General features: G+C 46.5%; 1 protein-coding gene, 1 long non-coding RNA gene and 1 pseudogene across 3 annotated transcripts in view; 1 reads left to right on the forward strand and 2 right to left on the reverse strand.

The window, feature by feature from the left end:
- Window positions 1–24,044, forward strand: part of ABCA4 (ATP binding cassette subfamily A member 4) — a 126,747-nt gene that overhangs the window by 92,207 nt on the left and 10,496 nt on the right. The window contains exons 31-44 of the mRNA XM_082409722.1: window positions 3,225–3,319; window positions 4,893–4,925; window positions 6,310–6,415; window positions 6,543–6,617; window positions 6,873–7,042; window positions 8,730–8,907; window positions 12,555–12,670; window positions 13,697–13,844; window positions 16,684–16,807; window positions 17,175–17,304; window positions 19,706–19,826; window positions 20,248–20,310; window positions 21,361–21,467; window positions 23,837–23,978. Of these exons, the coding sequence (XP_082265848.1) occupies window positions 3,225–3,319; window positions 4,893–4,925; window positions 6,310–6,415; window positions 6,543–6,617; window positions 6,873–7,042; window positions 8,730–8,907; window positions 12,555–12,670; window positions 13,697–13,844; window positions 16,684–16,807; window positions 17,175–17,304; window positions 19,706–19,826; window positions 20,248–20,310; window positions 21,361–21,467; window positions 23,837–23,978 (1,608 nt within the window). The remainder of the gene's footprint in view (window positions 1–3,224; window positions 3,320–4,892; window positions 4,926–6,309; window positions 6,416–6,542; window positions 6,618–6,872; window positions 7,043–8,729; window positions 8,908–12,554; window positions 12,671–13,696; window positions 13,845–16,683; window positions 16,808–17,174; window positions 17,305–19,705; window positions 19,827–20,247; window positions 20,311–21,360; window positions 21,468–23,836; window positions 23,979–24,044) is intronic.
- On the reverse strand, window positions 1,043–2,244 carry LOC309668507 (nucleophosmin pseudogene; annotated as a pseudogene). Its single transcript has one exon. The product of its transcript is annotated as a nucleophosmin pseudogene (transcript).
- Window positions 22,893–24,044, reverse strand: part of LOC309636601 — a 39,422-nt gene continuing 38,270 nt past the window's right edge. Inside the window, exon 2 of the long non-coding RNA XR_014250095.1 lies at window positions 22,893–23,048. This is a non-coding gene — a long non-coding RNA (uncharacterized lncRNA). The remainder of the gene's footprint in view (window positions 23,049–24,044) is intronic.

A 24,044-nucleotide genomic window follows, 5' to 3' on the forward strand; every position in this document is an offset into this window, starting at 1 on the left:
AGACTTTTAGCCAAAGTCTGGTAAAAAGCAAATCAGTATCTGTGATTTTCTATCACTCCTGCCTCTCCTCACTATCATTCATGCTTCTCTTGGGAGCATCTGCATCAGGCATCTGCACAGAAGCTGCTCTGTGTGTGTGTGAGTGTCTCTCTCTCTTTCACACATACACACACACTTATATTCACACCCACTCACCACACTCACTCACACACACTCCCCCATTTTCCTGGAATAAGACCAGAGAGTATGGGTTTGCTTCAGAGATGGTAAATTGTCCTCATCTGGAAAATGGGGTGGTGGATTGTGGTCTTCTCTAGGGTCCCTTCCTGTTCTAACATTCTTTGAATGGTGTTGGGTCCTGAGGGGGAGGTGCTCCATCCCTGACTTCTGGAATACACAGAGATAAAGTTGTAGGAGGATCTCATTTGACAGAACTTTTAGAAAATATTTTGTCATAAATTCCCAGGCACCAGCCATTGTTCCAGCCTAGATTCCACCAGGGGAGCCTGGCAGTTCACCTGGGTGCCATTTTCAGCTTGAGAAGCAGGTGACGGAGTGAAAAGAGCAAGGCTATGGAGTCAGACAGATGCAGATTCAAATCCTAGGTCAACCACCTGCAAGTTCTAACCTGGTGCATGTTAGCTAACCTTTCTGAACCTCAGTTTCTCTGTCTATAAATTAAGGCAACAATTCTTCTTTCACAGGATATAAGGATTAAGGGAGATAATGTAGAGCATTTAACACTGTGCCTGGCACACAGTAAGCATTCAGGAGATGCCAGTTCTCCTCCTAGTGTTAGAGAGGAACAAGGTGAAGAAAGTGAACTGAAGAAGGGAGTAAAATGAGAAAGGGGCGGGAAAGACAGAAACGACGAAAAATGAAAAGAATAGTGTGATGATGGTGGTGTAACACTGCCAGAAATTTCCTCGGCTGCCTCTGGGTGGCACCCTTGATACCGCAGGTTCATGATTCACCAGAAGCTAAACGCTATGTATTCCCAAATTTAAAGTGATATTGCCACCTGGTGGCCAAACTCATGCACTTTTTTTTTTGATTCAAATATTTATTGAGCAGCTAGGGAGATACAAAGGTGATTAAAACATGGTCAAAGAGGTGAGGCAAATCCACAAGTAATAGAAAGCAAAGTATAAGGTTCACTGAATCACAGCAGTCAAAAGAAAGTGTTTTAGGAGATCAAGAGATTGCTTCCAGCCTGGAAGGGGGCAAATCAGGAAAGGAGATTGAGATTAAAATAGAAGACTTCAGTCTGGATTGTTGATGATACTCAGTTTGCACTATATTTGTCTCTCCTTTTCCTCTCTCCCCATCTTTGGGCTTAATTTACCAGTAGTGCCCAGGATTGTTCAAGGCTCTTTTTCTATACTTGCTTGCATTTTTGCTTCAATGTCTTCTACAGAGCTAGGTCCTTTCGGTGTTTTAGAAGTTTTTTCCTGTTTTTTGAAGGATTCTTGACCTTTTGATCTTGGTGTTGATGGTCTTGAGTCTTTTCCATTCTGGTTTGATTTTTGTGCATTTTTGGCTGGAATATCTCGTACAGATTTCTTTACTGGAGCTTTTTCTTCAGCTTCCTCATCATCAAAGTCATCATCATCTTCATCATCATCATCGTCGTCTTCATGATCATCTTCATCTTCATCAGCAGCAAGTTTTACTTTTTTCTGTGGAACCTTGCTACCACTTCCAGGGGCAGAACGCTTTCCAGACATACTTAGAGGAGTGTCACATCCCCCTCCTCTTCATCTTCTGACTCTGCATCTTCCTCCACAGCTACTAAGTGCTGTCCACTAATATGCACGGGCCCTGAGCCACACTTCAACCGTAAGACCACAGGTGGTGTTATTTCAGAGCCCCCAAGGGAAACTGTTGGCTGCACAGACATTTTCAGAGTTGCCAGTGTTACTTTAATTGGACTGCCTTCATAACTCATCGCCTCTGCTTTGACAATGTGCAATTCATCCTTTGCGCCAGCCCCTAAGCTGACCGTTCTTAAAGATAACTGGTGCTCACTTTCATCATTATCCACCTTAAAGTGATCATCTTTGTTGGCCTTCAGTTCACAACCGAAAAGATAGTTCCGGGGCCTCAGAGGGCTCATGTCCATGTCCATCGAATCTTCCATGGGTTGGTGGCATGCACTTAGGTGGGAGAGAAGGCGGACGGAGATAAAAGACTACTGTTCCAGGGAACAGTCGCGCAGGACAGAATCACTCCAGGGCTCATGCACTTTTGCATTCTCTAAAATCTTTTGATTAACTCAGAGTTCTTCTAGATGTATTTTGAAAGTGATTTGTAAATTGTAATGCACTGTTTGAATTCTTTCATTCATGTCACAATTTATGGTGCCAGCTATATGCCAGGTACTATTCTGGGTGCTGGGGACACAATAGCTAACAAGTCAGAAAAAGTCCTGGCTCTCACAGAATTTGTATCCAAAAGGGGGTAACAGATGAAAGCAAGTAAACAGATTAATTGGAAAGAAAATTTCAGGGAGAGACGAAGATGTGGAGACAATACTACAGTATGTGACTAGAAATAGAAAATGCTTCTCTGAGGAGTAAACTTTGGGCTGAGATTTGAACGATGACAAGTTAGCCATGAGAGGTTGTCCAGGGAGAACATTCCAGGCAGAGGGAGCTGCTGCCAAGTGCAAAACTACAGCCGGAATGAGAGGTGTGCATTTGAGAAACAAGGAGAAGAAGTGGAGAGGTGGGCAGTGGGGGTGGGTAGCAGCAGGTGAGCTCAGCCTCGGTAATGAATTTGGATCTGATCCTGGGGTTTACTGGAGTGTGGTAAGCAAGGCAAATGGGATGTTCTGATTGATACCGTTAAGCTCAGTCTGGCTAATGAATGGAGAATGGATTGTGCAGGGCCACGGTGGAACCAGAGACCGGTTTGGAAGTGTCTGTAGAGGTCCAGGTGATGTGTAGGTGGAGGCTTGGTTTAGGGTGATAGTGGTAGAACTGGAGAGATGCTGATGGACTGGAGATTTATTTTGAAGTGAGAACTGTCCTGTGTCATCAGTGGAATAAAGAAAAGAGAGGGTTCGAAGGTGACTCCCACATCGTTGCTATGGGAACTGGGGAGATGCCAGTGCTTTACTTAGTATTTTCCCAGTAGCTGAGTCTATAAATAATTTTTGGAAAAGAACAAGAAGTTTCACCTCAAATTCTGAAGTAATTAATGCAGATATCTCATTGCCTCAGAGAACACAGCGCAGCACTGAAATTCTACAGGACCTTACAGACAGGAATATCTCCGACTTCTTGGTAAAAACGTATCCTGCTCTTATACGAAGCAGGTAAGAAGAGACCTTTCTATACTTTTCATCCTGGCTCCCTGTGGGAAATATTAAGTAGGGACAGAAGATAATTTCCTCTCATGATTTATCAACAATCAGGGCAGTGGAATTTTTTCTTTTTCCTAATTTGAGAGCCTCATCCAATAGAAAAAGCAATAGAAGCATATACAAGTCGAATGCAACTTATGATTAATCTTGCTTTGTTTTTGATTTTGTTTAGGACAAACAGTTAACGTTTAAGCCATGCACTATTACAAGTAAAATAAGAAAGTATAGAATTTGTCCAAAATACAACCTCATATTTTAATTAGTTAAAAAACAGAGGTGCCTCATATTTTAATTAGTTAAAAAACAGAGGTGCCTCATATTTTAATTAGTTAAAAAACAGAGGTGCCTCATATTTTAATTAGTTAAAAAACAGAGGTGAAGTTTGAAGGGAGGAAGGCGAGTAAGGGGAAATGGTAGAGACAAAGAGAGAAGCAAGAGGGAAAAGTAAGAAGCAAAAAGGAGAAAGGAAACAATTAGACCAAGATAAGAGAGAGGCAGTGGGATAGTCTGCATGAGCCCACAGGTTGTCCAGGTTAACTGCACCTGTCACACTCTTAACTGTGAATTATCATCTGTATCACTGCCCTTTCAAATGCAGCTCTGCAACTGTTCTCACAAGCCCCACCCCGGGACTGCTTCAGCAGTCCCATCAGAGCAAGCAGCATGACAAGAGCATGCTATGGAGAGAGGATTATAGGGGACCCTGATCTGGGCCCCATGTTCTCTGGAACTTTAAAATGAAGCATACTGTCTAATTTTAGTAGTATTTACAGTTGCTTTCCCTCCAGTCCCTCAACAAGGGATAAACGGACTCAGCTAACTACAGCACATTGCAGACGGTGAAAGCAGCTGCTGAGGAGGCGGTGCCAAGCCAGCAGTCAGCAAAATGAAGGACGGCATCCAAGCACAAAATAAAAACAGGGTGCATAGAATCTATTCAGTAGTGCAGTAAGCAACGACCATCCCAAACTTTGTTCTCAGCAGCAAATCTGCAGTGTGGAATTTTGGATTTTGTGCTTAATGACAATGATAGTTCATGGGGCTGAACTATGAGTACTAGAGTTGGTGTCTGCGTGTTTCCTATCTTGTAATTTTGCCCCTGATTGACTGGAAGTCAGTCTCTTAACTTTGGGCTAGGAGTAATTCAGAACTTCCTCCAAGTGTGCAGGTGATTATGAAAGTCTCGTTCTTACAGGGTGGAAGAGGGGAGGGCTGCCATATTTTCTGGGTCCAGATCATCTGACAGGTGACCTTACAACAGGGCCACCCAGAAAGCCCTGTAGGCAGGATGTGACTTGGACAGGCAGGATGTGACTTGCACAGCCAGGACTGGAAAAGATCAGTCCTTTCTCCACATATTTATTCAGGCTCGGCCCCTGGCCTGGGAGCTTTCCACATTGCTTGGACATCAGGAAATGCAAAAAATATCCCTGAAGACTGGGAGACCCCAGTGAGCGTTTGGGGAAGAAAGTTAACACTACTGCATACTTGTTGTATTCATTGTATGATTTGTTTTGGCTTTCAGTTTGAAGAGCAAATACTGGGTCAATGAACAGAGGTAAGAAATTATTTTTGTAAGAAATTAAAATCTCAGAGTGATCTATTTAAAGTCACTGCACATAAAAAAGCCCCACCTCAAAGCCATGTGGCTGAGCTGTTCTGCATGTGCTCAGGAGCTCATAAGACATGCCTGGAGGATGCATGGCTGTACACACCCTGGGCCCAGAGATGCTCAGCAGTAGATCTCCTTGGAGGGCGTAAATGAGAGGTGATGCTCCCTGAAGAGGAGTTCCAGAGCACTCTCACTCCAGGAGGGTTCTAAAACCTCCGAGCAACTAACAGTTTAGAACAAGAGCACATGTAACCTAAGCCCTGGCACCCCTTGGCCCATTCCTTTTAAGCCTCAGGGCGTCTGGCCCAGCCCCAGCCTCACCCGTTCCTGAGGCATCCCGAAGGTTCACACGGTCCCCAAGGTTGAGAATCCTCTAGGGATGGTCTAGGAGTGAGCCTGCCTCCCGGGCTCCCTCAGGAACAGGACCTCTAGAATGAGTGCAGAGCTGATGTTGACTTGATTTCCTGGGCAAATTCTAGACCATAAAAGTGAAATTCAGCTTTTAGAATTGTTCCTGAGAGGGAAGTGAGGGGCCTCAGCTGAAGCAGAAAGGCGGGGGGACAAGTTGAGTCCCTGAGAAATAAAGTTCTCCTCTGCCTTGCCTATCCAGCAAATTAATTTTGTTTGTTGAGAAGTTTGGCTTTTATGCTGCCATTGAAGGGCTTTAAGCCAGAGAGTGACACGCCCAGGCCAGTGTTTGAGCACCGTTACTGAAGACTTCCAGAGCAGTGTGGAAGATGGGTTAGAGTGGGAGAGACCCAAGGCTAGGATCTAGTTAAGGACTAGAGCAGGAGTCAAGGCAGGGGTGGGTGAGAGGCACCAAGAGAGGCACGGCGGGATTGGACCAGTTTCGATGAGTCCAGCACACCAGAAGTACCTGCAAAGTACAGAAGCAGCACAGAAAAAGAACCACTGGTAGGGGTGGGAGAAAGTCAGGGAAGACCTCAAAGAGAAGATGACACAGGACGGATGAGCTGGAAAGGCACCCGGGGAAACTGGGAGCCCTGCGAAGGCAGAGAGACACAGAGGCAGCCTGGACCACTGGGAGCTCTGGAAATGATTGCATGGCTGGAATGGGCCACTGGAGGGAAGGCTTGAGGAGGGGTGAGGTTGGAGAGGTGCGCAGACACCAGGGTCAGAAGGGGTCAGTCCTGGAGGCAGTGAGGAAGATGTTAAAGCTGGTTTGTAAAGGGGAGCTATGTTTCCCAATGGGCCAGACAATTCCTGCAAAAATACACACTTTCCTACAGAAACTGAGAGCTACAGCAACCATGAGGCACACACACATGGTTCATGGCACAGGTCTGAGAACTTCTTGTTCCCTTGTCAGGTACGGAGGAATTTCCATTGGAGGAAAGCTCCCGGCTCCCCCCATCACTGGAGAAGCCCTTGTTGGATTTTTAAGTAACCTTGGCCAGTTAATGAATGTGAGCGGGGTATGTAAACCAGCTGGAGATTTCGTAGGACTTTCAACTTGCCAGTTATCATGAAATAGAAATGATCATGAGTGCTAAGGGAAGGGGGAAAAAAAAAACCTCTTGGTTGTTTATTATGGTTTTCCAGGGCCCTATCACCAGAGAAGCCTCTAAAGAAATGTCTGCTTTCCTTAAACATCTAGAAACTGAAGACAACATTAAGGTATCGGCCCTGCACAATCTGCCCTAGAGCTAAAAACTCATGTGAGCCGGTTGTTTTATTTTTATTTTCCCAGCTTAATTAAATTCCATCCCTCCTCCTGTTTAAATCTGGCATGGAATGTCTCCCAGCAGCCAAAACCTTCCTCCCTCTCACATTCTTTTTCCTGCGGCTCATTTTTTCTTTAAACAGCTGCTGTTAGTGCAGAGTCTCCTATGTAGTAGCAGAGCCTAACAAAGCCACATCTCTGCCCTCTAGGTGTGGTTTAACAACAAAGGCTGGCATGCCCTGGTCAGCTTCCTCAACGTGGCCCACAACGCCATCTTACGGGCCAGCCTGCATGAGGATGGGGACCCCGAAGAGTATGGCATCACCGTTGTAAGCCAGCCCCTGAACCTGACCAAGGAGCAGCTCTCCGAAATTACAGTGTAAGCTACTGTGGCCCCGGCCTCACAGCTTTCTTGTCACCTTCTCCGCTCTAAACACCCCAAGAAGATTTTCACCAGCAGAAGCTGCTGGGCTGGATGGCAAGCTTGTTTAATCACACGCACACACGAGCATAAGACTTCGTGTGCCAAACTGCTTGGCCATTCTTTCTCCTCATATTTATTTGGAAAATGAGCATATGTTTGGTTCCGTTCCCTTTTGGCTCTTGATAACACATTGCTCCTGGAGCTTACACAAATACTCTCCTTTCCAGTATGCAAAATGATTGCCAGGAACTGGGAAGTTCAGTAAATCTTTCATCGCCCCAGTAGTAATTATCTTAGATGCCGGTAATTTCCCCCAGACAGTCAGGCTTTGGGCATGTCGACAGATCCTTACCTTCCTAAAGCCTAGGCTCAGCTTCAAGCAGTAAAAACCTCACTCTTTTGCAATTTGTAGCATGTTTGCTTTATTCGAGGCCTACATTTGGTGAGAATGCCTTTGTTAGAGCAAACTCCTTCTGGAAGGCAATTAGGGGACCCAATATACCCCAAGTGCCCTGAACGTGCCCAGGGTCATGGCTAAACTTGGGTGGGTCCTGGGTCCATGGGACCTTCCTCAGGACACCCTCTGAGGCCCTAGACTGAGGAAAAGGAGTCTATGTCCATTCCCACTTAGCCCAAGTTTCTATACCTCCTGCCAAGCCTCTTGAATATGAAATATGAGAGAGGAGTCTTTTGTGACTATAAAAATAGTATATAACATAGTATATGTTCATTAAATAAAGTTTATAGAATAGAGTTTTAAGAACTTAGTATTTATAACCCAACACAGTTTAGGGTGTTTCCTCTAAACATTTTTGGGTGTTTCCTTCCAGTAATTTGTTCTAATCTTAGTGTGTGTGTGGATCAAGCTATATGTAATTTTAACAGGGCAGCGACTAGCACATATGGTGCCTTTGTGGGAATTAGTAAAAGGTGCTCCTTTCTCAAGGCAGGCGCTGGCTTACACCAGAGTTCATGGCTTGTATGTGAAGGTCGGGTTGGATTTCAGCCCACACTTTCCCCCTTAGCCAGATGCTTTCTATCTGATCTGGGAAAGGGTGAATAGAGCCAAGATCCTGTAAAATCAGCCTGTTCCCTTTTTACTTAAATTTATGTTATAACGTAACATTTCCCTATGTTATGATGTTTCTTGAAAGCATGATTTAACAAGATAATTTAAATAAATTAAAGATAAATTTTTCTTTTAAAAATTTCTTTCTTTTCACAGACGCTATAACTATCTACATAAAAATTCAAGAGTATTTATAGACAAATTATTAGAACTAATAAGAGCATTGCAGTGCATGAGATTAATGTAAAAATCCGTTTCTATATACAATCAACAAATAATTAGAAAATGTAATAAAAAGAAAATGTATCTAGAGTTTTATATTAACAGGGGACAATATTTGATATTAACCTTGATATTCAACATTAACCTAGAACAGGAAATGCACAAATATCCATTTACGCTTGACCCAGTTTGATTTACACAGTTGAGTGAGATGACGAGCTTCAGGCTGGGGAAGGGCATTCTGGAGGCGGCTCCCTGGCATCGGTGAGGGCTTCCGAGAGCCTAACTTTGTTCTTCTCCTGCTTCTGCTCCTCCTTCACCTCTCTCCCTCTGTCTCCCGTCCTTCTGCAGGCTCACCACTTCTGTGGATGCTGTGGTGGCCATCTGTGTGATTTTTGCCATGTCCTTCGTCCCTGCCAGCTTTGTCCTTTATTTGATCCAGGAGAGGGTGAACAAAGCTAAGCACCTCCAGTTTGTCAGTGGGGTGAGCCCCACCACCTACTGGCTGACCAACTTCCTCTGGGACATCGTAAGTATCAGGACCTAGCACCTCCCTCACCACCCTGGGCCCATGGTGGGTGGGCGTTTGTGTGTGCTCTGACTGAAGGGACGTGGCAGGGTGGGGCTCTCTTACGGCCAGGGCTGCTGGAAGGTGATGTGCCCAGCGCCCAAGCTGGGGAAAGATGCAGGGCACAGCTTAGCAACTGCTGAGTGGGAACTCTGTAGGCCCTGCACAAGGGGCCTTCTGACGCACCAAATAATCACTGCTCTGCAGCACTGAGGCTGGCCTTCCTGAGAATAACCGGGAGCTGAAGAGATGATATCAAGAGGCCCTTCACCCTACATCCTCTTGTTAGGCCCCACCCCACCCTCAAAGGGGTAAACTGGAAACTGCTCTGTGGTAGAGTTGCCAGATAAATAAGGGGCACCCAGTTCAATTTAAATTTCAGATAAAACAATGAACAATTTTTAGTATAAGTATATCCTAATCGCCCCCCGCAAATATGGCATTCTTACACTAAAAAATTTATTGGTTGTTTGTCTGAAATTCAAATTTAATTGGACATCCTATATTTTTATTTGCTAAATCTGGGAACCCTATCCAGTGGCCTTATTTTGCCTACCCAACCAGAACTTCACTATATTAGATTAGCTACCACTTGGAGGAACATGAAGAAAAAATTATTTATCAAATCAGCAGCAGACTACCACCTCTCTCACAATCAGGATTGGTGGGGGAAGAGAGGGGTCAGGATGGGTTACCTTACGACAGGCCACAGGGTCAAAATGACTTGACAGTGAAGGCCTGGTTATAATGTGGAAGTTGTTATGACACTAACTCCAGTTTATTCCAGGCGTCTTGGGGAACAAGATGTTTTGTTTTATCTCAACATTCTAAGACTAACGTGAGTCTCCACTTCATGGTGATGATAATGTATATCACGATGGAGACCAACACAAACAACTGTTTCCACTATGGCTTTTAATAATGATGACAAATATCTTACTCAACTTACTAAGCAGCCATCACTTAACAATATAAAGCCAGAAATCATCAGTACCAACTAATCTTCCTTCCTCTCTTCTGTCTACATGAGGAAACACTTATGAACACATGGGGAGGAGGTCAGAGCCAATAAACCTCACTTTGGATGAGAACATCCCTTGCAGCCACCCAAGTTGGCCCTGTGCTTAAAACATGAGAGGAGCTAGGCTCACCTGCACTGAAAAGCTATTAAAGTGCTGGGTTTTTGCTTTCTACTTTTTTTTTTTAAGACAAGGAATAGAATTAACACTTGGGGCTGACCCACGTGTGTGCTTGACTACAGACAGAGATCTCTGAGCCTAAGGAGAAATTTGTGGACAGAAGGACAGAATGGGTGTCTGAATAAGAGATGATACTAGCAAAGTAGACACTTGGCAGCCTAATGAAGGGTTTGGAGACAGTGACTATGATGCCAGCAGGCTTCCTGATGCTCTAGAATTTTAAGGCTGGCCTGGAATCTGAGCTCAAGGAGCTATGGTATTGGAGCTAAGCACCCTCCTTAGCCAGTGGCGAAAAGATAACACTGGCCTGGGGGTCATTGTTGAATAAATGAACAGATACTCATTGTTTATATCATTCATGCAGCGCATATATGATGTTGTAAGTTCTTATTTTTTATATATCATCTGTTTTTCTTTTCTTTTAAATTAGGAAACAACCACAAACTTACAGAAACGTTGTAAACACCATTCAAAACTATTTTCCTCAGCCATTTGAGAGTAACTTCCAAACAAGATAACCCTTCATACACACATACACATACACACCCCGGCACCTCCAATGTGTACCTCTTACAAACGAGGACTCACCCTATACAATCACAACGCAACTGTCAACATCAGGAAACTAGCACTGATGTATCACTTCCATCTAATCCTCAGACCCTACTCAAGTTTCGTCAATTGCCCTAATAATGCCTTTTATAGAAAAATATCTAGCTCAGAATCATGCATTGCTTTTAGTTGTCCTGTCTCTTTAGTCTCCTTCAGCCTGGGATTGTTCTCAGTCTTTCCTTGACACTCATGACTTGACACTTTTGAAGATCATAGGCCAGTTATTTTGCAGAAAGTCCATTAATTTTGGTTTGCCTGATGTTTCCTCATGATTGGATTCGGGTCATGGCAGCAGTTTCATGAAGGGATGCTCTGTCCTGCTCACTGCATCCTGTCAGGTAGCTTCTGATTTCAGTTTGTCCTATTACTGATGATGGTCACTTCAGTCACTTGATTAAGATGGTGTCTGCTGAGCTTCTTCACTGTAAAGTTACTTTTTTCCTTATAATTAATAAGAATTTAGAGAGATGTACTTTGAAGTTATGTAAATATCCTGTTTGTTTGTTATCAAGCTTTCCATTTATTCATGTATTTATTTATGCCTGTATGGAGTTGTGGTTCCTGTGTTAATCAACAGACTACAATCTGATACCATTCTTACTGATTTTGGTGCTCAGATTATCCCCAGTCTGGCCAGTGGGAGCCCCTTCAAGCTGGCTCCTGTGCCCTCTTGACTTGTGTCCCCACGTTCGTTGAGTACCTCCAAGTTCTCTGCCCAGCAAGATGTTCCTCCCCACAGCCCTACCCTGGAATCAACTGTCTCCCCCAAGGAGCTCTGGTTCCTTCCAGGGGAAAATGTCCCTCAAAAACCAAGATCTCGGTGTTAGATATATTCACTGGTCCCAGGCCTTCTCAGTGGAGAGAACTAGGTGAGATATGCAGGTATATACACAGACATGCACACGTTTACATCTGTACATCTCTATCTATCTATACACTGAACAAAACACTCACTAAAACCACTAGTTCCAATCCAGCACCACAGGCTCCCTCTGGTTTTCTGTCCTTCCATATTTTTAACTCCCTTCTCCACAAGTGAGAAACTGGTTTCTGTTGCCCCTGACTCATGTACCTACCTGAGCAATACACCTGTGTGTAATAAGTCCCCCATCTCTGCCCTCACCCTCTCCCCTGTGTGGCCACGCTCCTCTCCCTGCTCCAGCCACCCCCCAGGCGCAGGTCCTCCTCATGTGCTCTGGCTCTGATATCCCGCAACAGATCAGCCCCCTGTAAAGACACCCTCCTGACCCGCTGGGGCTCCAACACCGCACAGCACTCCACCTCCGTGGACGCCCTTCTCACCCTTCTTAGGTTCTCATTCTGCTTGGGACCACTCTGACTTCTCCCCTCCCCCCACCGTGGCTGCCCACAGTTCCCTGTCAAGCCTGCTGGCTTTAGGGCTTAATTCTGTACGAAGGGAAGGGAGGAAGTGATGTGAGGCCAAGGATTATACTTTAAGTTTTTCTGAATTCTGGAGACATGCTCAGAAAGTAGAATCAACAGGACTTTGAGATCGATTGGAAGGACAGAAGGAGAGATCAGGTGGAATTTTATAATTCATTCTTTCAAAAGATACAGACTGTACCCTCCCTCCTGTGTAGGGAGGTGGGGGTGGCATGGGATAGGAGGACTAAGGACAACTTAACATATGTTTGCTAGCCAAGAAATGTTTAGATGAATGGAATCAGAATCCCAAAACATAAGTGCTGGAGGAGGCTGGCCCAGCCCTCATTCTGCAGAACAGGAAGCAGAGGTGCAGAGAGGTCAAGTGCCTCCCTCCCCTCTTCTCTCTTCAAGATGAATTACACTGTGAGCGCTGCACTGGTGGTGGGCGTCTTCATCGGGTTTCAGAAGAAAGCCTACACTTCTTCAGACAATCTTCCAGCCCTGGTTGCACTGCTCATGCTGTATGGGTGAGTTGTGTGGGCCATTAGCTAATGTTGCCAAAGGGAAGCCAGGGGAGGAGGCTGCAGTTCTGACAGAAAACCAGGGTTTGCAGTGCCAAGGTCAGCTTCCAGCTCCCAGCAGGGTCTGCGGCTGCTGACCAGGAATCTGTCTGGCTTCTGTCTCCGACTCCACGCTCAGAGGGATTCCTGCAGCTCAGTCCACTCATCCACTCGGGTACAGTGGAGACGCCCCACAGGGCTTGAATCTTAATCTTCTTCCACTCCAACTGTGACCTGACCAAAGTCTGGGAATCCATCACTCCCCACTTCCTCACTCAGCTCTGGCTCTCATTCATCTGTGGCCAGTCCATCCATCTCAGTGTCTCCTGTACCAGCCAAGAGTTATTTGCACATGGGAGACTGCACCTGAAAAGCCGCTCTGGGTCAGGGCCAGAGGATAACACAGGGATTAAATCCAATAGAATTATAGAGCATGCAACTTTATATCCAGGCCCACCACTTACTATATATGTAACTATGGGCAAGTAATTCACCCCATTTGAGCCTCAGTTTCCTCATCTGTAAAATGGAGATCATGATACCTAGCCCTACCTGTGGGGGTACAGTAGAGTCTTGCCAGAGCAATGGTCTCCATTCATCTCTCTTGGAAATAGAGAATTCAGGAACCAGTGTGACTGTGACACGTCAGCTACAATGAACTATGAGCCTGTTGGGATCTCAGCCCAGCTTTGCTGAGCCAGACTAGAGTGGGAAGAACACTCCTATGTTATGTAAGGCTTTATAATTTACAAAATACATTCACAGCTTTTGCTTCTCACAAAAACTCCAAGAGGTGGTCAGGAAAGGCATTGTTATCTCCATTCAAAGATGAAGAGCAAAGACCAAGGGGAGAAGTATCTCTTTGGTTTCCCCAGGACTCTCACCAGTTCAAACATACCACCCCATGTGAGAGGGGAATGTATTATATCTAGGGGTACAGTAGATGGAATGGAAATTGGAACTCCATCCACTGTGTTGTGCCATTTCACACAGATGGGCAGTCATTCCCATGATGTACCCAGCATCCTTCCTGTTTGATGTCCCCAGCACAGCCTATGTGGCCTTATCTTGTGCTAATCTGTTCATCGGCATCAACAGCAGTGCCATCACCTTCATCTTGGAATTATTTGAGAATAACCGGGTAAGCATGACTTTCTCAGCTTCTTTGTTTGATTATTAGGATACTGGAGAGTGTGATGGTCAAGCAGAGCCAGAGGCAAGCATTGTGTCTGTACAATCTTAGTGTATAAATGAATGTTGCTTCTTCCCTTCCTTTATCCTTCCCTCCTTCCCTTCTTCCCTTCCTTTCTTTTTTTCTTTAAGCTCCTTGTTCATTTGTGTGCTCTGAGTGTCATAGTTTTCTGAGCCCTTTCTGCAAGTTATAAATGACCTTTCATAATCCTAAGCTTTTAGATCTTCTTACTTCTTCAAGAAGGTTTCCTTGGGGACTTTGGGTGTTATGTTTTATACACACACACACACACAGAGGTAATGCATTCATGTGATTTCAAAATTTAAAAAGAACAGAAAGGCATACAATGAAAAGTCTCCTTCCTACTCCTGTTTCCCACTCACCTAGTTCTCTTCTCCAGAGGCAACCTTTCATATGAGTTTCTTATGTGTTCTAGAGGCATATAAGCAAATACATATGTAACCTTTCTCCAAATTTCTTACATATATTGTAACAGAGTAACACATACTATTGTGCATGAAAATTAATCCTGAGGTTAGGGTTAGGAATTTGTAGTGCTGAGTGACTCATTTTTATGAGCTGTGAAGTTCAGTTGTCCCGTTCACACGCCCCAGACTTCTCCTTGCCCAGAAAGAACTGACAAGAATGAATCCTAAAAACAGCGGTGGTGACTACAGGGTTGTCTTTGCTCCACACTCCCTCTCCCAGACCCCTGTGTCTGAGCCCTGGCCATGACTGTCCTGGGAACATACCCAGGGATCGGTGGGCTCTCCTGTGTGCCTGTGTCCCCAGCACCTCTCTAGCCTTTCCCTCTCTCAGAAGGTCTTTGAAGTTGAGAGGGTTGGTACCAGCCAGAGCATCTGCACAGATGCCCTGTGGCCCCTGTCCCCACTCCTGCCTCTGGGCCCTGCTGGGAAGACCCAGAGCAAACCTGCACTAACCACTCAGTCCAATGGCCTGAGAGCGACTCTTTCCCTGACCTTGTCAGGCTTTCTGTGGCTGCTAAACAAGAAGCAAAACCCCATCTGTCCCATGACTGATAAAAACACGTACCATGTCACAGTCAGACCCCAGCAGGGAGGTGGATGAGAACACAGACTCTGCCAATGGTCAGAGCATCCCGGAAGACTGAAAATGCTGCTCTTCGGAGCTGTTCGTGTCACAGGCCCACGGCTCACTAAGTCTTAAGAGAGCGTGTTACTTCAGAATAATTAAATAGCTTAAAGCAACTCAAAACAGCTTCCCTCCTGCGGGCTGCACTTACTTAGCCAACAATTAACTGAGCGCACCCCATCCCCTGCATAAAAAAAAAAAAAAAACTGGTTTCTTTCACCTAAACTGTGGAATAGACAGATGCTGCAGAAATTCCCAGGATGCCACAAGAGGCTCCCCAGGTCCCAGAGGCATCCACTAGGTAAGCACCATGTGATGGATGTGCTGATATAAACGAGCGTGGCCCCAGGAACTCCCCTTCCAGTCAGTAAATGACCTGCGCACCAAGTTAGGAACTGATATAAACCACGGTACGTGACATTCCATAAGACAGTGTATGGCAGAACATCAAAGGAGCAAGACAGATAAAACACTACAGACCAGAGTGGGCCAAAAGAGCTGGGCTATGGGGGTCAAGAGGATCTTGGTAGAGGAATTCAGTTTGAGCCTGGCCTGGAATAAGTAGGATTTTATTATCCCATTTAATAAACAGTGAAGTACCTACTATGAACTAATCATGTGTAAGGTGTTTAGGAAGGACATCAAAAGGATTTGGACCCAGTTCCTGTTCCTTGGGGACCACTGACTAGTGCAGAAAATAGGCAGGTAAAAGAATAATTAATCATGGCAACGTGGTAAGTTCTGTAAGAGAGGATCGGATATTTTACCATGGGAATCTGAAAAGGCTTGTGAGAGAAGGGGTTATTTGAGCTAGCTTTCTAAAGAAGGGCAGGAATCTGCCAGAGAGCAGGCGGGGAAAGAGCATTCTTTCCAGCTAATAGCAGTGGTTAATAGAAGCTGCAAGTGCAAAGGCCTAGAGGCAAAAGAGCATAGTTCCTTCCAGGAGTAGTGGGGCGGGACCGTGGGGAGGGGTAGATAGAAGGAGATGGGGTAACGTAAGCAAAAGTTCGGAGGCTGGAGAGGAAGGAGGTTGTGCAGCAGGGATTGGCCGGAAGAGTGGGTCAGCCTCACCCCCTCGGTGTCCCCTCTGCCTGACACTGACACTTGAGGCTAAGGCAGCAAGTACCTTCTACCACCTGAAAACAAGTCCCCACAACTCAACCCAGACACCAGGGAAAGTCTCCAGCCGTCTTTTCTGCTGGTGACAGTTGCAGACAGCTGTAGCTGTCCTGTGGGAGCTGAGAAGCAGAGCTAGAAGATGCTCAGGGCCCGTCTCCCGTTTGGTACAAGCTAGGCTAAGATATTGCCAGTGACAGAGCCGCAGCCCCCAACGTGGCTCACAGCTGTACCAAAGGAGAGGGAGCTTGGGCCACACTCCCAGCAGCTGCATCTCCTGCTAACAAAAGCCTTGGAGGGTTCCTGTGTACTTTCAAAGTGAGTCTGCAGTGAAAGCTCCTCAAGCAGGCTGCCGGCTAGAGGCACCTCCTGTGAGTATTCCAAAACTTCCTATCTGCTTGACAAATCCCTCCGGTAGCCAGTCTGGCTGCTACGTCCCCTCTGGCTGCAGGCCCTCCACTGGTGCTGGTCCGTGAGGGCATCCAAGCCCCACCCCGCTCAGGAGGGGGCAGCCAAGCTTGGCCTCCATCACTGACTGTCCTGCTTTTCTGTATTTCAGACACTGCTCAGGTTCAGTGCCGTGCTGAGGAAGCTGCTTATTATCTTCCCCCACTTCTGCCTGGGCCGGGGCCTCATTGACCTGGCACTGAGCCAGGCTGTGACAGACGTCTATGCCCGGTTTGGTGGGTAGCATTCACATGGCCCTGGATCCTCCAAGGCCAGGAGGGCTGCAGTGGGAGTTCCTATAACAGACCTGCAGCCTGGGCTGGGGCTGGGGGTGCCTGGTTGGTCTGGGATTTTCCTGACACTAGAAGGAACCAGAGTGCCTCTGTGTCCATGGCTAAGGCGACTAGGAGGGGTCAAGGGCAGTTCCTACTCTTCCCTACTCTGACTTGAGGAGCCAGTATGAGACTCGGGTTTGGCTCTGACTTAACCCCTTGCATAAGGCCTAGTCTAGCTGAGCCTAGTGTTGTAACTAGGTCTTTCGGGACAGCTGGGGCAGCTAAGTGGACTTAATTCCTGTCGATTTCCGGTGGCCTCCATCCCCAGGTGAGGAGCACTCTTCAGATCCGTTCCAGTGGGACCTGATTGGGAAGAGCCTGGTTGCCATGGCAGTAGAAGGGTTGGTGTACTTCCTCCTGACCCTCCTCATGCAGTACCAATTCTTCTTCAGCCTATGGTACGCTCGCGCCGCTGCCCTGAGGGTACCAAGGCCAGCTCCCTGTGCCTGTCAGTCAGGGAACTTGATTTCACATCCAAGTGGTCATCTCTTTCCTCGTGAGCCCCACTCCATAAAGTTTTTTATGCTCTCAAAGCCTGGCTTGTTCTGAATAGTACAAGGAGAGGTACATTAAAACAGGCACATTAGAATTTGTGCGTATTTAAAGTTTAAAAGTTTAAACTTTAAAGTGTTTAAAATGCAATGCTATTAATTTCAATCACTAATATTTAATCCCATTCATTTAAGAAACAGATAGTCATATTAAATTGCATCATAGCATTGCAAATGATAATGATTCATTGGTATCCAAAGTACTAGGAAATAGATTTATGCATTCATGAGAAAACAGGCAAAGCAGGCCCCTATGCTAGTTAGAGATTTGAGAATGGGGACAGGGCAGGGAAGGAAGGGAGTAATATGGGGGTGACATTCGGGGTGAAGGCAGCCAGGTGCAGTGTGGAGCGGGTGGGGCAGTGATTGTGCCCCCCTGGTTGGGGAAGAAGGGGGTCCCTGCCAACCCTGACCCACCCCAGCTGTGCCGTTCTTCCCATGCTCTTGCCTGAGGCCCTGCATCATTCTGAAGTCGGTGCTCAGCTTTCCAGAAGGCAGCCCCCTCTGCAACCCAGGCTGACATTTACTGGGCTCAGCCCAGAGGCCCAGATTGCAAATCACGGGGCACTCAGAAGAAACTTTCCTTGACAGTGTTTGTCTCTTATCTTCTCAACCTTTCAGGCTGAATGTGCTCACATGTAAATAAAGATTCAGAGGACTTGTCTTTAGGTTTTGATCCACAGGGAATTGAATTGTTGGAAAGAGTTTGAATGAGATAATGGGTGTCAACACACTTAGAACAAATCAACATGGCCAGTACGTGGTTCTACTGTGGGAGAGACGGTGTGTCGCCGTCCACGGGAGCCTCAGCCCTTACAGGACCCCCGCAGCTTTGGCCACATCTTAGGGGGCCTGGGGCGAGAGAGGGGGAGGAGTTATTTACTAAAACAGACTCATTAGCTTCAGACTCTGGTGTCAGCACCATTGAGCGCGTCCTGCCGCATTAGGCCGGAAAGAAGACCAGAGAAGTATGCCACAGTCTCTGGCTTCAAGAAGACAGCCATGCCCATACTGAGAAGCAACCAGGAAAAGAGAGGAAGGAGAGGGAGGAAGAAGAGGTGCTCTCAGTAGAGGACATGCCTGCCTGTGGGGAGTTCAGGATGTCCGTGAAAGGAGAGGGTGAGGGGGATGAGAGATGGGCCTGGAGAGGAGGGCAGAGCCAGGTGGTGAAATGCCCCCCACCTTGGTGAGGACGTAGAATTTAAGGCTGAGGGCAGCAGAAAGCTGTTGGGGTGTCTTGCTCAGGGGAATGACATGATCTGCCGGGGTTAGAAGGGGAGAGACCGGACGGGAGGCCGCTTTGGCACCCGGGCGTGAGACAGTGGTAACCTGAAAAAGGAATGGGGGCATTAGGAGATGGAGTAAAAGAAGTTGACTGGATAAATAGTAGGAAGTCTGTCAGACAGTACTTAGTAATGAACTGGATATGGCCAGGGAGGAAGGAAGGAAAGCATGGAGGTCAAGGTGTTCAGGGAGGGTTTCAGAGAAGACGCTGTGCTTTTAAGGACGAGGAGGATTCTCCTCCGCAGGGCAGGAGAACGAGAACACTGGGCCACTGGCAATGCCTGCGGGGGCTCGAGCTGGGAAAGGCTAGCATGGGCTGGGGACCATGGGTAGATCCAACGGTTGGCGGAGGGGTTAGTCCAAGAGATAAACGGGAGAGCGGGTGGGAAGAGTAGGTGCAGCCTGACCGCAGGGCTCTGGGATCTCAGCTGGGGAGTTAGGGCTTTAACGTACAGCTGCTGGAGAACTGTGGTTGGGGGTGTGAGATAACCTGATGGACTAAAAGAAGCGGGAGGCTTGGGCGCTAGTAACTATCATTTGCTGAGTGCTTGCCATAGACGAAGGGTTTTTCATGATAACAGCTCCCAGGTTAGGAGTCTTGACTCTGTGCCAGACACTGTGCCAAGTGCATCTCCACCACAATCCCATGAGGCACACGCTCTTACCAGCCCCTCCCTATCTTATGGTTGAGGGAGGTGAGGTTTGGAGAGGTTCGGTGACATGCCCAAAGTCACACATGGGAAGGCCAGGACTGGAGCCCAGGGCAGACTCTGGACTCGAGCACTTGCCCTCTCTGCCTAATGCCTAACGTCTCTCCTGTAGGGAGTCCTTTTGAGAGTTCAAGCCTGCGGGGGTGGAAGGCCAGGCTGGGGCAGAAGCCAGGGAATGGGAAGAATGTCAGAGGAAAAGAACAGTGCCAAGGATGCTGTACACCAGCCCACTCCGTCCTCTTTTCTTCATCTAGGACTACCGAGCCCGCTAAGGAGCCTATCATAGATGAAGATGATGATGTGGCTGAAGAAAGACAAAGAATTATTAGTGGAGGAAATAAAACTGATATCTTAAGGCTAAATGAACTAACCAAGGTAAGGGAATAGTTGCCGGCATGTTAGTTTGGAGGTGCCAGTTGGACCAGAGATGGCACTATGTTGTAATTTGCCTTCTGTAAAATAAGCAATATGCTTATCCAAGCAATTCCTTTCCCTAATTTTATGTGAGGTTATAAAACCTCAGTGTTATAACGTGTCTTCCAAGAACGCTCAATGCACTTTCCCTAGTATTCATCTTGGGCACGGACACAGGGCCTCAGCGACAGCCACTGCAGCTGAGCCCCGCTAACCTTCCTCTGTTCCATTTCTGCACGGGGTCAGCTTCGAGACTCAGTGCTCACAGCACCTCTGCACATTCGTGTCAAAATGTAACCTTCGCCTAAACCGTCCTTTGCTCTCTTGCCCTCCCTACTTAACCCTCTCTCAGTCCTCAGCTCACTTTCTCTGGATCTTACAGATTTATTCAGGCAGCTCCAGCCCAGCGGTGGACAGGCTGTGTGTGGGAGTCCGTCCCGGAGAGGTGGGTACTCTGCAGGCCACATGTGAAAGGGCCTCAGAAAATCAGCTCCTATGCATGTCTCTGGTCTCCTTTCAAGCAGAGCTGGCCAGTAGACATAAAACATGTGCCACTGTAGGTCAGGTCATTCTAATTTTCTAGTAGCCACAGGAAAAAGTAAAAGCAGGTGAAATTAATCTTAATCATTAATTTTATCCAATATATCTGAAATAGTATCACTTCAACATGTAATTCATATAAAACATTATTTATGAGATATTTTACATTCTTTTTTGTTATTGTTCTAAGTGTTCAAAATCTAGTGTGTGTTTTACCTTATAGCACATGTAGATACATTTCAAGTGCTCAGTAGCCACTGTCAAGGAGGAAAAATTCTCCTTCCTACTACCCTGTTAGGTTCTGGGGCTGGGGCTCTGTCAACTGGCCTGACCAAAGACCGGTTAACAAGAGAAAAACAAAGAGACGTTTGTTAGCATGTGTACCGTACATACACAGGGGAGAGGACTACCCCAAAGGGGTGGTTAGAACTTGGGCTTATATAGCATCTTAGCAAAGGAACAATACATTTTTAGGGAAGTTGCAAGACAAAGGAAAGGGACTTATAGTTTCTAGGGTGGCAAATTGTAGGAAAGCAAGTATATGGGTAACTAATGGTAGATAAAGGCTAGTTAGTAAAGTTTGTTGTATAGATTCCTCTGGTTTCATCTCCAAGCTGGTAAGAGTCTAAAGTTGTCTCCAGTGATTAATTTTTGTCCATCTTGGTAGAGAAGAAAGGGAAACACCTTGTAAATTTATGTCCTGCTTTGAAGCAAATAGGGGAGAGGGCAGAGAGCTTTTCTTATATCTGCTTCTTCTCATTTGCCTTCAGCTCAAAAGCATCCTTATGCCTAAGTGGCACATTCTGCTGCCTTACACCGTACATGGCTAGTGACCTCCACAAAGGCAGCACAGGCCTAAAATGCCTCCCCCCACCCCACACACTTGCCCTAGGGCCTGACACTCCACACCTTCCTGGGCTCTAGGGCGAGGCCAATTCTGTGTGTTCTCCCTCAGTGCTTTGGCCTCCTGGGAGTGAACGGAGCTGGCAAAACAACCACATTCAAGATGCTCACTGGGGACAGCACAGTGACGTCAGGCGATGCCACTGTCGCAGGCAAGAGGTGAGTGTCCTGCTCATCCTGTCTCAGGGTGTCTCTCCCAGGTCCTAAGCCATGTCCTTGTCCCACCATAGGAAGGGTAAGCATTGACCCTGTATCTGAGGGTGACTCTGAGAGTCTGAAAGATCTGTGCAGAAGGGTGGACCTCCCAGAGGACATGGTCCAAAAAGTCTAAGACATAGACTCTCTGGAAAATTTAATTGAATTGTGATTGTTAAGAGATTCCTCTGTTAGCGTGAATTCTAGGAAAGCTCTGAGAAGCACCAAATCAGTGGTTCTTAGTCTTTTGTGGGTCATAAACATCTCACCCTTTGATCATCTGATGAACACACGCACCTTCTTCCTATAAAAATACACCACTGTTTCCCATTACCTCTCTTCATACATTCTTTGCATTTGGGGAATTTACTGAGCCCTGAAGCACATTTATGACCCTACAGGAACTCCTGGACCCCAGGTTAAGAACCTCTGTGGTGACACATCCTTTCTCTGGGTTGAGTTTCTAGATGGGGGATGGTTTGGGGCCCTCAGAGGCCATAATCTGCATTGGCTATTTCTGTGTCAACACTTGGCTTTGCAGGCCAAGGTTCCTCTATGAAGGGAAAACTGGCATGTGCCCTTGGATTCTGGGAGGGTGCCTGCTGCTCTCTGAAACAAGGAGCATGGAAACAGACTGGTCATCCACAGGACAGTACAGAGAACATGAGCCTGCACTTGTCTGCCTCTTTCCAGGCTGCCCCTTGAACAGCAGAGCTCACACGCATTAGATGTGCCCAGAGAAACTCTCTGCCCTGGTTTATGGGTGGAGTTAGGCACTGCTGATACCTAACCAACTTCTGCTTGACTACGGAAAGCCATCCTCAACATGGCCCAATGCTCCCTGGGTAGGGAGAGTCCTGAGCATTCTTCACTGGCTCAAATAGGATGAATTTGGTTCCCCAGCCATCCCTGTTGGGTCTAGAGCAAAGGGAATGGCAGAGGTGGAGCCATGGCTGGGTCTATCTCATCTTCAGATCTAGCTTAGCCAAGCAAATGACTTCATGATGGTAACAAAGGGGAAAGGGCAGGGAGTGGAGGGCAGGGGGATGTAATAGGTTTTACCATGAGACATCAAGTTATACTCCAAGTGAGACACAGTCAGATGCCCAGAAGGTAAAACCAAGACAAAAGCTAGAAAGAACGTATAGGTTTAAGACACAGGATTCAGGTTCTTCAGTGGAGTAGTTCCTGTGAATTTGGTGAAAGACCCTCCTTGCTTCTCTGGGTGGTTCTAATTGGCCCAGCCATACCTAAGTAGTTTTTGTCATAGTGGGGAACTACATGGCCTCTCTCTGTCCCATCCTGTTGCATACTGTTGCATCCATCCTTTATTCATAGACCCTAAGCTATAAGAGAAGGGGGAAAGAAATTAGACCAGTCTATGGACAGTTTATTTTTTCATCAAGGCAATATATTTTCTAGCGGGAGAGAATATATTGGTCAAAGGGAGTTGATAGACTCAGTTCATTTCATTTCTTCTTCTCTTCTGCCAGCCTCTTGCTCTAGGTGGTGATCTGATTGGTTCCTCTTTCATTGACTCTATCTCTGCCACTAAACACAAATGGAGAAATTTACTTCCATTGGAAAGCACACGTCTTCTCTAGTGACTTTCCAAATGTTTGAAAGGATCAAAAACCACTAGTCATTTTCTTAAATTTGATCTTCCCTTTGTTTTTAAGAGGTGAACCAATCCAAAAGCATAGCTGTCTTTGGGTAGCAGGTATTCAGTTTATCCTAGACAGGGAAACGGGAGAATCTGACTGGATTCAAAGCTCAGAACTCCTGGAGTTTATCAGTTTCTAACCAAACAGCTCCTGCTCTGATTGCTACATGTCATGCATATTTCTAAAGCAAAATGGGAGAAGAGAAGAGGCAGCTTTCTTTTTTTTTTTTTTTTTTTAGAAAGATATTCGCCATGTATTTCTTCTTTAGGTCTTTTTTTTTTTTTTAATTTATTTTTATATTTATTTTTGGCTGTGTTGGGTCTTTGTTTCTGTACGAGGGCTTTCTCCAGTTGCGGCAAGCGGGGGCCACTCTTCATCGCGGTGAGCAGGCCTCTCACTATCGCGGCCTCTCATTGCGGAGCACAGGCTCCAGACGCACAGGCTCAGTAGCTGTGGCTTACGGGCCCAGTTGCTCCGTGGCATGTGGGATCTTCCCAGACCAGGGCTCGAACCCGTGTCCCCTGCATTGGCAGGCAGATTCTCAACCACTGCGCCACCAGGGAAGCCCGAGGCAGCTTTCTTATCTTATTGGCAGAAACTCCTCCAGCCCTAGATCTCTGGTCACCCACTTTGTGAAGGAAACCTGCTAACTGCTTTTTCTTCTTGCAGTATTTTAACCAATATTTCTGACGTCCATCAAAGTATGGGCTACTGTCCTCAGTTTGATGCAATCGATGACCTGCTTACAGGGCGAGAACATCTTTACCTTTATGCCCGGCTTCGAGGTGTACCAGCAGAGAAAATCAAGAGGGTAAATAAACATGGTTTGTTATGGCCACTCGAGAACCTGTTTTATGAGAATACATTTATTTAGAGA

Source organism: Balaenoptera physalus, assembly GCF_965194825.1.
Source record: "Balaenoptera physalus genome assembly, chromosome: 1".
Classification (NCBI taxonomy): domain Eukaryota; kingdom Metazoa; phylum Chordata; class Mammalia; order Artiodactyla; family Balaenopteridae; genus Balaenoptera; species Balaenoptera physalus.